Source organism: Molothrus aeneus, chromosome 5, assembly GCF_037042795.1.
Source record: "Molothrus aeneus isolate 106 chromosome 5, BPBGC_Maene_1.0, whole genome shotgun sequence".
NCBI lineage: Eukaryota > Metazoa > Chordata > Aves > Passeriformes > Icteridae > Molothrus > Molothrus aeneus.
In genome coordinates this window covers 4,683,198-4,696,465 of record NC_089650.1, presented here as the reverse complement: position 1 = coordinate 4,696,465, position 13,268 = coordinate 4,683,198, and the positions used below count along the sequence as shown (strand labels likewise).

Genomic DNA, 13,268 nt, shown 5'->3' with positions numbered 1-13,268 from the left:
TGCATCAGAAGCAATTCTTGGTCTCCTGGAAAAGTGCACAGTAAGACCAGTCTGTTGGTAAGGATTTTTTCCCCTCTTCCTTTCCCACCCCTTCCCAAATAATTAATTTCTTCTCAAGTTCTGCAGATCCTGTTTTCCATGGTTAGATTGCATCTTTTTAGAAATACCTGGGAATGTCTATAAGGAGGAAAGAGTGTTAGTTTTCTTAGAAACTAGCTGCCTTTTTTTTTTCTCTCTGGTTCCCCTTCCTGTTACCAGCCCCTCTGCTTTCCCCTTGTTTGGACCTGTTTATCAGAGTGCAGTTAATAAAACCTTTCTTCTCAGCCTGGGAGTTACATTGTGACCCGTGGCAGAAATTGTCTCTACCTTCCCAAGGGTCTTGTCTCATGGAGTTCAGACCTGGATTTGCATTTAACTAGTTAATTGCCCGTGTTGAAGGGGTAAAAGTAAATTTGCTTAAAATTTCCATAGTGTTTACAGTTTCCTATCTCAGCCTCAGAGGAGCTGTTCTCTCTGTGTCTCCAGTGTTTTGTCTTGGGCTTTGCAGCTGGTTTAGTTGTTTTCTTTGCTGCTGGTGATTGAATAATGCACATATTACAGAGTGTTGACAATCAGGAGGAGAAAGAGAGTAAAGAGGCAGTTGTTATCCTCGGGAGGTGAGGTAGTCAGTTTGTGCTTCCCAAGATGAAAATCTGCAGCAGTCCAGGTGTCTGCCCTGGGAATGACAATGCAGAAATAGAGACGTGCTCTGCTGGAGAAGGGAGAAGTAAGTTTAATGTGGCAGAGATGCAAGAAAAGGTAGTCTAGTTAGAGGAGTTCTAGAAAGGAGTTTTCCTTTCAAAATAATTCTGCTTGATGTTTGGAATACTGCAGTGAATGGTCCACTTTTATTTATATGTAACTTTTTTGGTACAGTAACAGATTTTTAAAATTTTTAGGCACTGTGGCTGAAGAAGGACATTAAATAGTAAAGAAGCAACTAGATCTCCTTTCTCTTTTCCCTTCCAACAACTTCAAATCTGAAGAAGTGGTCTATAAATAACTGAATTTACCTAATTTTAAACCCATAAGACTGAAACCTAAAGGGTGTTGCTTTGATGCTGGCTTTCTGCAGGTTGTAGAGGTTGTGTTGGAAGGCAGGGATGGAAGAGAATCATTTCTGCATTCCTTGAAGGGAATGAGAGCAGTGGCTGCAATATCAGAGTGCTTTGATGTGGTTCACTCGAGCTTTTCCTTTTTTTTTTCCTTAATAAAAAGTGCAATCCTATTTGTAAGAACTCTGCTCTCTTTTTCTTGGCTCCACCTATCTTGACAGTTTCAGAGGGATGAGCAGAGAGGCACAGTAAGCGCCTGAGGGCTTTTTGGGACTTCTTTATATTTTAAAATGTTTTTTTCTGTATCTGAGTGTTGTCAGAAGCTCCTTTATAATGCATTTCTCTGAAGGATTAGCTGGGTGATACTGTCAGATCTGACTTCCACGAAGATCTGAAAAGGTTTGGTATAACTGGGCTGGGCATGGAAACAGGAACACATGGAGCCACAGCCTGAGCACACCCAGGTGGGAGTGAAGCCATTCCTGGGCACAGGCAACCCTGCCCCAGCACACAGCTGCTTCTCTGCCACAGCTACAGATAATGGATGCAGCAAGCACATTCCCAGCTTGTTGCTGTGGGAAGTTTGCTTAGTTCCCTGTGGGAGATGTCTTAGGATCCCTGGACATAGGCCAGTTCTTGCCTCTTGTTTCTGGATTTTAGCACAAATGCATTTGATGGGTTCCCAGTGCTCATTGCTGTGACACTGTTGGTGTGGGGAAGGTAGCCACAGAAGCATAAGAGTGTCCTGAGTTGGAAGGGACCCCCAAGGATCCCTGAGTCCAAGCCCTGAACCACACTGTGTGCCTGAGAGCACCTTGGGAACCTCATTTCTGTCTGGGATGGGTTATGTTACAAGATAGTCAGTGCCCTCACCTCAGAAACTTCCTAGCTGAGTTGAGTGTTCGAAATTTTTATCATAACCAAGATTGCTCTCCTGGGACACTGTGTTCTGCAAGCATTTCCTCTTGAACCTCAGGATACTCTTTTTCTCAGGGATTTTATGTGGCTCTGTTCAGTTTCATCTTGAGGGGTTGAAGCTCAGGGAACATGGAGGTTTTTTCCTCTGGTGGCTCTCTCTGACCTGTACAGAATTTTTGCCTGTGTTGGACAAAATCAGGATCTGGGGGGTAAAGGTGGCTTGCTGGGCTGTGTATTTTTCAGGTGGGGTTTTTTGTGTCTTCAGAAATGAGTTTTGTGTGAGCTGCCTATCCATATATCCATGCTTGTTTCTACTTTAGGAACTGAACCAGAGAGACCAGTTGAGCTTTTAAGAACACTTAAAACCAAACCCTAGAAGAAGCTTCAACAGCAGTTAGACACAGCTCTGTTGCATTTTCCTGGTCTTGGGAAGGACATTCAAAGTCTGCTCTAAGATGCAGCAAATGCTCTGTTGGACACCTTAATGGGGATCTCCTGTTCTAATCTCATCTCATCTCTATTACAGATGCAATGTGTGTTACTACTCCTACTATTTTTTGTAGAGAAAAGAGTTGCTTTTATCTTTGAGACATTCAGAATTTTGATTTGAGTATCTCTTGGCACCAGAAGCAGCTTTGCATAAATCATGCTGAAATTATTGTTTTGGTAAATAAGGATTTTTTTTTCCTTATGTGTAGTTAAAGGTTTTCCTGTTTGCCAAATATATACTATAGGTAATGAGCCTGTTTGTTTGTATACACTTAATAACAGACATATTGGAAAACTATGAAAGATAATATAGACAACATAAGAGTCAGGTTCTATGTTTTGTGGGAGGTTTTGTTATGTTTGCTGTCTTTAAATCGTAATTGAAAGTTAACAGGTGTTTTTAAGTAACAGTTCTGTACTATATTATTGTAGGATCTTTCAGACTTTTTTTTCATTATTTTGTTACTATCTTGCTACTGTCCAGTGTGGCTCACCATACTGTAGCCTCTCCTGAGGGCAGGTGTGCCACATTTGTTCACAGTGCTTCCTGTCACTTGTAGAAGTGGAACTTGTGGATTGTGGAGCATTCCTGGGTCAAACCCCATAGGCTGAGGACAGTGATTGAATTCTGTAGCTGATCTTTTCCCCAGGACTGCCTCATGGGATGTGGCCTTTCTTGCTGTGTTCTAACCAAGCAGGGGAATGTGCAGTTCTCTGTCTCCTAAGGTGTGCCAACTCTTCCCTCAAGTGGCAGTGGTTGGGATCAGGAGTGGCAGGAACTGCAGTGAGGGACTCCAGCTTCTCTACCACACCTGATGTGGTTCTCTAAACATGCTGGATGAGGAAAAGCACTCCCAAGTTTGCAAGTTTGCAACTGCAAATATGAAAAAGAGCAACCCTGATGTTTCTGGTTTGAAGCAGTATACTGTCTACTTACAATAAACAAAGCAGATAAAGAAATGCTTACATACATTCCTTACTTACTATTAAATCTAAAGTGTAGGGCTTATATAAGGCCTCCTCAGGTTATTAAAAATCCTTCCATCCTGTCCTGAAATAATCTGCCTGTTGGAGCTTTGCTTCTGGGTCACATCTGTGGATGAATCAAGAGAATTGTCCTAAATGTCATTCAGTTTTTATCGCAGCTGCTTTAAAAAGAAAAAAACCCCACCAAAGTGCAAACCTCAACTGAACCAGCACAAAATCCCAGCTTTATCCGTTGACTTTACATATTAAATCTTAATTCAGCTCAAGAAATATTAATCATGTATCCTAAATAATGCCTATTACTGTCTGGATTTTTAATTAAAGCTTCATGAGTTTTTAACGAAAAAGTGCTGGAATTGCCAGTGTGTCAGCTCTGCCCCAGCCTTCCCAGCCAGGGAGATGTGTCTGTCCAAGCCTGGGGAGTTGTGGCCCTGAGGCACTGACACGGAAGGTAAATTGTCTGTAAAGACAGAAAGGAATCAGCCAGGCTGCATAAGGCTCTGATTTATAGGGAGCCAGCAGCTGATAACTCTTTTGAGGTCAGCATAGTTTGCAGGAGAAAAGGAACAATAAAACTCTTGAGTCCCTTTGGCCCTCCTGCTGAAGGCAGGCTGCAGTGTAGTGTTGCTACACTTATTAACAAGGTATTTGAAACTAGGAGGATGGCCCATGTTCCTTGTGTAACCATCCCTTCATTTCCTTACCCTTTCCAAAACAGTTTATCCTGCATGTTACCCTCTGGATGTGCCCAGATCTTGCCTGTATTTTGTGAGAAGCAAATCTCCAGTGAGAGTATGTATTTAGAAGTGTCAGCATGGTTGTAATTTCAGGGCAATCTCTGTCCCCACTGTCCCCACGACTACAGGTGGCTCCATTCTCCCCTCTGTGGGCTGCTGAGTCATGGCTCAAAGCCTCTTGGCTTTCACCAGTGCACAGGGTGTGACTTCAAGGGAATTCAGGCCATCTCAGTGTAGCCCTTGTTGGTGGGTTTTTTTTTTTTTTGTACAATCACCAGAGCTCACAAATCCTCAGCAGCATAGTGTGGTTTTGGAATATTTTTGTATATGCCTTATGCTGAGTGAGTCAGTGCATGTGTGCACTTCCACTGGAATGTTAAGAGCAGAGCTGCTATCAATGGTGTGTGTCCCTGTTCTTTCTTCTAATGTCATACCACAGGCATGGTCTAGTGTGTTGTGATGTGGTGTGGACAGGAGATAAATTCATCCTGATCTGTGGGAGTGGAGAGCTGAACAGAGAGGAGGATAGTACAGGGGTTCATGATACTGCAGGTTTTACCCCTAAATATTTTGTTGTTTAATTGCAGTTTTTCTGAGTCTGTATCACCTGTGGAAATAAAAAATTTACTTTGATTGTAGGTGTCTGTTAGTGGCTTATATTCCAGTGAAAGTATTTCCTACTTAACAACATCCAGGGCAAAACCTGCTGGCCAAAGGAGTGAGTGTACAATCTTCTCAGTGTCTCATGCTGTGCCAGTGAGGAGAGGCACAGGAGGCTGGGAGGGAGCGTGGCCAGGGCAGCTGGCCTGAGCTGGCCAAAGGGATATCCCAGGCCATGGACCATAGAGCCCAGGACATGAACTGGGCTGATTGCAGGGAATCAGTATTTAACACTTGCGGTTTCTCCAGCTGAAACCCATTGTCCAATTTTCAGGATGCCTACAGATTTTTCCTACCTAAATAAAAGCAAGCAAACCCTGTCACCATGTCTGGGTGTCTGTGCTTGGTTGTTCGTTTCAACTTCAGTTGTGTAGCCAAAGTTACAATGGCAGTTTTTGAAAGTGAACTTGTTGAAGAATAGCTAAAATTGTAGTAAAATACTAGAATTACTGTAGATTCCAACTTGTTGGTACAAAGTAGAAATTCATACTTCACATAGCACTGGAAATGGGATAAAATTAATAAAAGAGGAAGGCTGTTAGATGAAAATGGACAAGCAATAGAGAGCACTTGCACAGAAAGGAGTGGGGAGTGGTATTCAGCTGGGATCATGTACTTGTGTTTGCTTTCTTTTTCTTTGTTCCATTGCAGTTTGGTTTCAGACTTCAGTGTCTTGTCAGGTTAATAATGACCATGTGGTGCATTTTGGTGATGTCATGGTGATAAAGTCAGGGAAAGGAGGAGCTCCCAGCAAAGCTCATGTGAGGGGTTCCATTCTCTCGACACGTCAGCTGGACCAGCTGGGTCCTGTAATCTCTACTGAAATGTAGGTCAGGCAGCTGCTGCTCCTGCAGAGGCCCTCTCATCTTTCTTCCAGCTCATCAAGTTTCCAGGTGTCCTGTTCTGTTCTGTCCCATACAGGAGGGAACACTGAAGGAATCATTCACGTGTTGTGTCCTCCTTTTTTTCTAGGGAACAGTCTTCACTTTGGAATCCGAAGAGGAAGAGTATCCCGGGCTCATTGCAGAGGACAGCAATGACATCTACATCCTGACCAGTGACAACTCAGGGCAGGTGAGCCCCCCGGAGTCCCCCACGGTGACCACGTCGTGGCAGTCAGAGGGCCTGCCCGTCTCCCTGTCGGCCAGTCAGAGCTGGCACACGGAGAGCCTGCCAGTGTCCCTGGGACCTGAGTCCTGGCAGCAGGTGGCCATGGATCCTGAAGAGGTCAAAAGCCTGGACAGCAACGGAGGGGCTGAAGAGAGGAGTGAGAACAACTCTTCCAACTCTGACATTGTTCACGTGGAGAAGGAAGAGATACCAGAGGGGATTGAGGAAGCAGTGGTGCCAGCTGGTGCTGCAGAGACCATACAGGCAGCCTTTCCAGAAACCTCTGCTTCTTTACAGGAAATAAAACCTCCTGAAATTGCTGCTGCTGAAAAAGCACATCCCTCTGCACTTCTGCGTACAAAACAGGAGGAAAATGGAAAAGCAGCTGAAGAGCTTGTTGAACCTGAAATCCCCGTGTTAAGTAAACCTGTCCCAAAGTTAGCCCCATCAGAAGAAAAGGCTGCACCAGAACCTGAGAAAATACTGCTTCCAGGGGAAAAAAAAGCGGGGAAAGAGGGCCATTTGGAAGAAATAGAAGAGAAATCCTCAGCTGCAGAGGAGAAGCCTATCCTGTTGCCAGAAGGGAAATCTATACTGCTGTACGGCGGGGCTGCCGCGGTCGCTATATTGGCCGTGGCAGTCGGAGTAGCGCTGGCACTTAGGAAAAAGTAACAGAGCTCTCTCGAGGAGGAGGGAGGAGAGAAGAGAGCACATCCAATTTTTGTAGTTGTGTTACCTAAAGGTTGAGCTGCCTGCTGTTTAATTGGACATTTGAGTAACTCAGTGGTGATGAGGTGAGGTTGTTCAATAAGCCTCCAGCTACGGACAATCATGTTTTTAGTAGAATTGGGGCGGGGACTGGTTTTTCGTGATTAAAGTACGGGGGTATTTTTAAAAAAAAAAACAAAAAAAATCTGCAAATTTAAGAACTTAAAGTGCAGGTGCTGAAGAAAGGGGTGCTCATACTCTAGGAACTGGAACAAAAAATCCCCAGGGGAAGGGGAGAGCCAGCTGCTGCCAGCCCCTGGAGATTCTGGCTTCTCAGATTGATCGCTATTGCAGCTGTGCTGTCTTGTCACTTCCAGTTGCGCCCCCGAGTCCCTCCTAACAAACATTAGTCAACCTGAGTCCTGTAGCGAGAGGCTGGTGTCCCTTTTGTCTCAGCTTCCTCTCAGGTACAGCACTGCTCCTCATAACCTTCCAGGTTCCTCCTAAGCCCCAGTGGGACAGTGCTTATTCTTACCTCTTGGCTCACACTGGTTTTGGCCCCTAACCTTTACTGGAGCCCCATCCTGTGAAGATGCTGCCTCTCTATAGCTGTATTATCTCTGAGCATCCTGGTGTTGCTGGGGCAGAGGTGCTGCCCAGGAGGGTGGGAGGGACACTGCTATTTGCTGGTTTGAGAATCCATTTGCTCTGCTCCTGCCCAGCCCACTTTACTGCAAACCCTTCAGTTACCAGAGGTACGAAATTGATGCTGGACACGGTGCCCTTGGGATCCCTACTCTGATATCTTGGGTATATTCAGCAAAAATACAGCAAACCCGTGTGGAAGCAAGGCCAGTGCCTCAAGTGCAATTCAGATATTAAATGCTCTGCTGTCCTGTGTCACGCTGCAGTCTGCATTGTCTTTCCCAAGTTAAGCACAGAGTGTATTTAGTCCTAACTTGGTCTTGCCTGTGGCAGAATCCCAGATATATAAAGCAATGGATTCTAGTAATTGAGCAAAAGAGCATTAAACATCTCTATCTGCTTGTTCCTGACCTGGCCCGGAGTGCTGTTCAGTGCGACTTCTTTTGCGACTGTGAATCTGTAATTACCTCACTTACAGGTTCACAAATCATGAGCAATTAACTTTGGCAAAAAAAGGAAATCCCCCTTCCTGCAGTCACACCACTTGAGGTGTGCGTGGAGAGAAGCCTTTTGAGTACTGCCCTGCTCCTTAGTGGGATCCAGCTGCAAGTGTCCCTCTTTCAGCACACTGTGTGTCTGTCCTTGTCCAGCTGCAGTGCTGTGGGCAACACCTTGGGCTTCCCAGGCAGGACTGATGGATCTCTGAGGGTTGGTGCTGGCACTGTGGCTTAGACCAGATGGAGGAAGGTGAAAGGGAACTTGTGGTAATGTAAAAAAACAAAACATGAGCTTATGGGGGAGTCTTCGCAAAGCACAAAGACAAGGTACTTTTATTTCTAAATAACCATATCCAGAGTACATCTCTTGATGAGCCTGTTTCTTAAGGGATCTCAGAATGAAGAGATCTTAGCATATTCTCTATTTTAGGATATTCTTGCTGCATTTTCCTATCCCAGGATGCTGGAAAGTTAGTCAGAATGTGTCAGATTCTGAGGAATTATTTTTGTGTAAGCTTTTGTGAAATGGATTTTCTAGAAAACTTATTGGATTTTGAACAGTGTGTGTGTGTGAAGTTGACTATTAGGAGGAAGGGTTGTGTGTATACTGCAGCTGTGGACTGAACTTGAGAGTGCTGGAGTTCTGGATGGTACTGTTGATCATTGATTGCTCTTCTTCCATGTACAAAACATAGCAGGTTGGCCTTATCAGAAAAAAAAAAAAACCCAAATCTTTTATCACATTTGAAAGTGGAATTGACTTTTTTTTTGCCATTTTCTGGTGCCCTGCTGGTACTCATTGCTGTGCTGTGTCCCCAGAAGGGGTCATTGGGACCTCCTCATGCCACAGGGGCTCTCTGGTGTCTGCCTTCCCACCAGGGCAGTTCCCCCTCCTGGCCCCTTGCAGGAGCTTCCCCCATGTGGAGGAGAGGTCTCTTCATCTCCGTCTGTCATGGACATGGAGGAACAGCTTTGCTTCATTTCACATGTTGTGGTTATCAGGGTGTGGTACAGTCTCTGAGGTGGCATGGGCAGCTTTATTTATTGCTTGGTCAGGTTGGGGCAGGGCTGCTCTCCTGCTGCTTTGCTGATGGCTTTGGGTTCCTCTCTGGGTACCACCTGTTCTTAACTTACATCCCCTCCTTCCTGAAGGGAATGAACCTGCTTTTGGTACAGCCCCACCTCTAGGCACCCAGCAGGTTACTCTGAGGCAGAGATGGAGTCTGAGGACACTCTGCATAACTTGTGTACCAATGGGGGAGGGTGGAGCTGGTGTTACTTCATCTTCTCTGTGGATTGATGGGGTTGTTTCAGTAGTAGTGTGGAGATGGGTAGAGGACAAACAAGAATAAATCCAAGCTGGCAAGGGAAGAAGTTAAAAACTTACTGCCACAAGGAGCCGAGTGGGGCATGAAATAAAAAGCATCCATGCACAGCAGTGAGAAGGTGGCAGCAGTAGTAAGGAAAATAAATGACTGTCAGTCATTTTCATGGTCAGGCAGAAGCCTTGAGTATCTGGTGTGTTGCTGCACTTCATGGAGCATCAGTTGCACTGTATATTTTGGTTACTTGGTCCTTTATTTATAATATTCTTTTCCTTCTGGGGTCCTTTAGATTTAGCAAGTCAGCAAGAATTTGAACTGACCACATGTTCAGAAAATTTATTGTATGAGTCTCTTTCCTCTGGGAGTACTCCACTAGTTAAAAAGGTCAGCTGTGGGCTTGAATTCTGCAAAATTTGGAGTCCTGTGGTCAGGGCTGGGCCTTGTGGAAGTCACCAAAGGGGGTTAAGCTCAGATGGCAGTGTTCCTACAGATCTGAGTGAGAGGCTGCTCTCTTAAGAGGTGAGAATTAGAAAATGGAAGTTTTCTTCCCCTCTATCTGCAAATACATTACAGGAACCTTAAACTGCAGGCTCCAGTTACCCTGAAAGGAGTGATGCAGCCTCTCTGTAGTGGATCTCTCCTAGCTGGCAGAGGGAAGGCAGGAGCTATACACTTGCAAAAGGGCATATAGAATTACTTCCACTTGTGTTGCTCATCCCCTTCTCAGAAGTGCCTCAATATCTGTCCTCTAGTGGCCTGTACTTTAATAAAATATCTACCTTAGACCCATTCTGTCTTCACTTTATCCTTAGCATACCCTAAAGCTGAGATGCTAAAACAGCAGAGGGCTGGATCTGTGAAAAAAGTGGGAAATACTTAAGGAACTGCAGTGGGCAGCATGCTCAATAAGGAGCTGTCAAGGGAAAGGCTTTCAAGGTAAGGTGCAACTTAATTCAGCTGTGCTTAATTCTAAGCTGTGCTTAGCTGGGCATTGTGGCTGGGAGCTGGGCAAGGACTTTTTTCAGCTGGCACTGTAGGAACAAGAGGCTGAGAGCACAGACAGAATTCCTGTGTTGCCCAAAAGCCCAAACTGCAGATGCAGGGCCCTGTCCCAACCAGCTCCTGTGTGCTGGGTGGAACCTGGTGGGCTCCTGAGGCCCTTGAGCTGTGGGGCAAGTCAGCACTACCAGGAATCCATCCTTGCTGTGTGTGAGGGCTTCCTTTTTCACTCTGGCTGTGCTCAGGCAGCTGCAGCTCAAGTGCCAGGTGGAAGCTGCAGTGCTGAGTGCTCTTACACAGGACAAGTTTTGCTGCCAGAATCCCATTTCCTTCCTTCCCCCTTACCCCTGATCACAGCTAGGCTAAAACTTTGGACTGGATTTTTAAACTAATCAATGCTTTCTAGTGGTCACAAATGAAAAGTTTAATTAGTACTAAACAAGCAAGCTGCTGAAGTTTGGTCTTCTTTCATTTTAATGATTGTAGAAGATAAAATAATCTGAGGTCATAAACCTTCCCTATATTCATTGTCAGTTACAGGGTTATGGCAGTACTGGCAAAGCCCTAGTAAAGTAGATGTTGCTATTCTGGGAAAAACTAGAAATGCTTCTGGCTCTGCAGTCACTAAGCCAGAGCAAGTTCCTGTTACAGTTTCAGAGTGTAATTACTACAATCTTTTGTTGTGAAATGGGGGAGTGGAGAGGTGCACGTGGCTGGCCCAGGTGTGATGCCTACAGGCATCAGAAAGCCCAGGGCTTCAGTAGAATGTCATATTTTGGGCTCTGTGTCTGCTCTTGTTGGAGCACAATGAGAGAAAGTGTTTCCCAGTGAAAAATTCCTGGTTAGTATCTTTATTGATGCTCTGGATGAAGGCATTGAGTTGAACATTAGCAGATTTGCAGAGGACACCAAGTTGGGTGCAAGTGTTTGTCTTCTGGAGGATAGGAGGGTTCTGGGAGGGACCTGCACAGGGCTGGATCCATAATCTGAGGTCTGAACCTCATAGGAGGTTCAACAAAACCAAGTGCCAGGTCCTACACTTCGGGCACAACCCCTGCAGTGCTGCAGGCTGGGGACAGAGTGGCTGGACAGTGGCCAGGCAGGAAGGGACCTGGGTCATGACTGACAGTAGCTGAACATGGGCCAGCAGAGTGCCCAGGTGGCCAGGAAGGCCAATGGCGCCTGGCCTGGATCAGGAATGGTGTGGCCAGCAGGAGCAGGGCAGTGATTCTTGCCCTGTACCTGGCACTGGTGAGGTCACACTTCGAGTGCTGTGCCCAGTCCTGGGCCACTCAGCTCAGGAGGGATGTTGAGGGGCTGGAGTGGGTCCAGAGAAGAGCAGCAAGGCTGGTGAGGGGTCTGGAACACAAATCCTTTAAGGAGCAGCTGAGGGAGCTGGGAGTGCTCAGCCTGGAGAGGAGGAGGCTCAGGGCTCGTCACTCCACAAGTACCTGAAAGGAGGGAGTAGCCAGGAGGGGATCAGGCTCTTCTCCAATGCAACAGCAACAGGACACAGCCTTAAGCTGTGCCAGGAGAGGTTTAGCTTGGATATTGGGAAGTTCTTCACAAAAAGGGTGAATGGACATTGGAAAGTTCTTCACAAAAAGGGTGAATGGACATTGGAATGGGCTACAGGGAGCTGGTGGAGTCACTGTCCCTGGAGGTGACTGATTTAAAAGACTGGATGTGGCACTCAGTGCCATGGTCTGGTTGGCAAGGTGGTGTCTGGTCATGGACTGGAGTTGATCTGAAAAAGTCTTTTCCAAACCTCGGTGATTCTGTGAAAGATGGAGGGGTGTGAGGCACAATATCTGCTCTACCTAATGAGGGCAAAAGCTGTGGCTTGGACTGCTTAATTTCAGCATCAGGAAGGTTGCAAGAACAGTATTTCTTTGACTTAATGGATGTACCTGTGCTTAAGAGTGCAAGCTCTGTATTGCCATAACAAAACAAAAAAAAATGGAAGGGGAGGTGTTTATAAAATTTAAGCTAGCACTACTTGACTCAGGTAGAGCAAGCTCTCAGGCCCAGAGGGAGCAGGTCTAGGCAACAGAATTCAGTTTGTGTCTGGTACAGTGAAGGTACCTGACCAGGACTTGGCTTGGAAGGGTCAGTAGTGTTAAGTCCAGAGGAACCACAACACATCACTCTGCTCCACCTCCTTCAGTTAAATAACTTTATCATTTTTTTTTCCCTACTTAGAGCTGACCTTCTCTCAGTCTCTTGGGTAGGCTGACTTGTTTCCTCCAAGCTAGAGGTCTGTGGTGATGCTGTAGAAGTGGGGGAACTCCTGTTGGCTTCCAGTGGAAGCTGCTTTTGATCTCCCTGCAGTATCTGCAGGGCAGGCAAGGGACACTATCAATGTGGACACAACAAACTGCAGAGGATGCATCTTACTGCTGTACCTTTAGGGGCTTTGCCCTCAGTTTTAACTTGCAGGATAAGCTTTTATTCAACTGTAAACCTAAAAACCCACTCAGACCAAAAGAATGCCACTTGATTTGTTAAGTAGTAAAGACTAATGGGACTGGCTCTGAAGCTGCAGGTTAGGGGATCTCTTCTGCTGGGTGTAAGCAAATAGTGACAGACTTGCAGGGATTTTGGATTCTGTTCTCAAGAGGCCTGCCTGGGGGAAGAGACCCTGACTGGTCCTCAGGTCACCCATTATCCCAGGAACTCGTCACACTGCTGTTCTTCCAATGTGCAAGTGCAGCCCTTTGGGGAAAACTGTCGAAAGCTTCTTGTGCCATTTGGTTAATAAAAGTGTTTCCACCTTGACAAGAAAGTTCTTTCCAGCTTCATTGTTCAATATTCAGTTCAAGTGAAGGGGTATGTACATTTTTCCCTCTGCTAATGGGACACTGCTGTAAGACCATGCCCCCAGGTTGCACTTTAATAAATGGTACAGTTTTCAAAAACAATGTGTAGACTACTTCTGTGCTTCCACTCTCCCTGTTTTAGTGCAGGCACCAGAAGAAAAGGTGGTTTTACTTACAGGAAACTTGCTTATTCAAGGCACAGGGACAGGACTAGAGTGTCTCTACTGCTGGCAGCTGCATCAGAAGCCATGGTGAATTAGAAGAATACCATGAGTACTTG

At 45.8% G+C, this 13,268-nt stretch overlaps 1 protein-coding gene across 1 annotated transcript in view; it reads left to right on the top strand.

Moving 5' to 3' along the window:
* Positions 1–13,090, top strand: part of BCL2L13 (BCL2 like 13) — a 39,403-nt gene extending 26,313 nt beyond the window's left edge. The window contains exon 7 of the mRNA XM_066549634.1: positions 5,858–13,090. Within this exon, the coding sequence (XP_066405731.1) occupies positions 5,858–6,667 (810 nt within the window). The 3' untranslated portion in view covers positions 6,668–13,090. The remainder of the gene's footprint in view (positions 1–5,857) is intronic.
* The last annotated feature ends 178 nt before the right edge of the window (positions 13,091–13,268 follow it).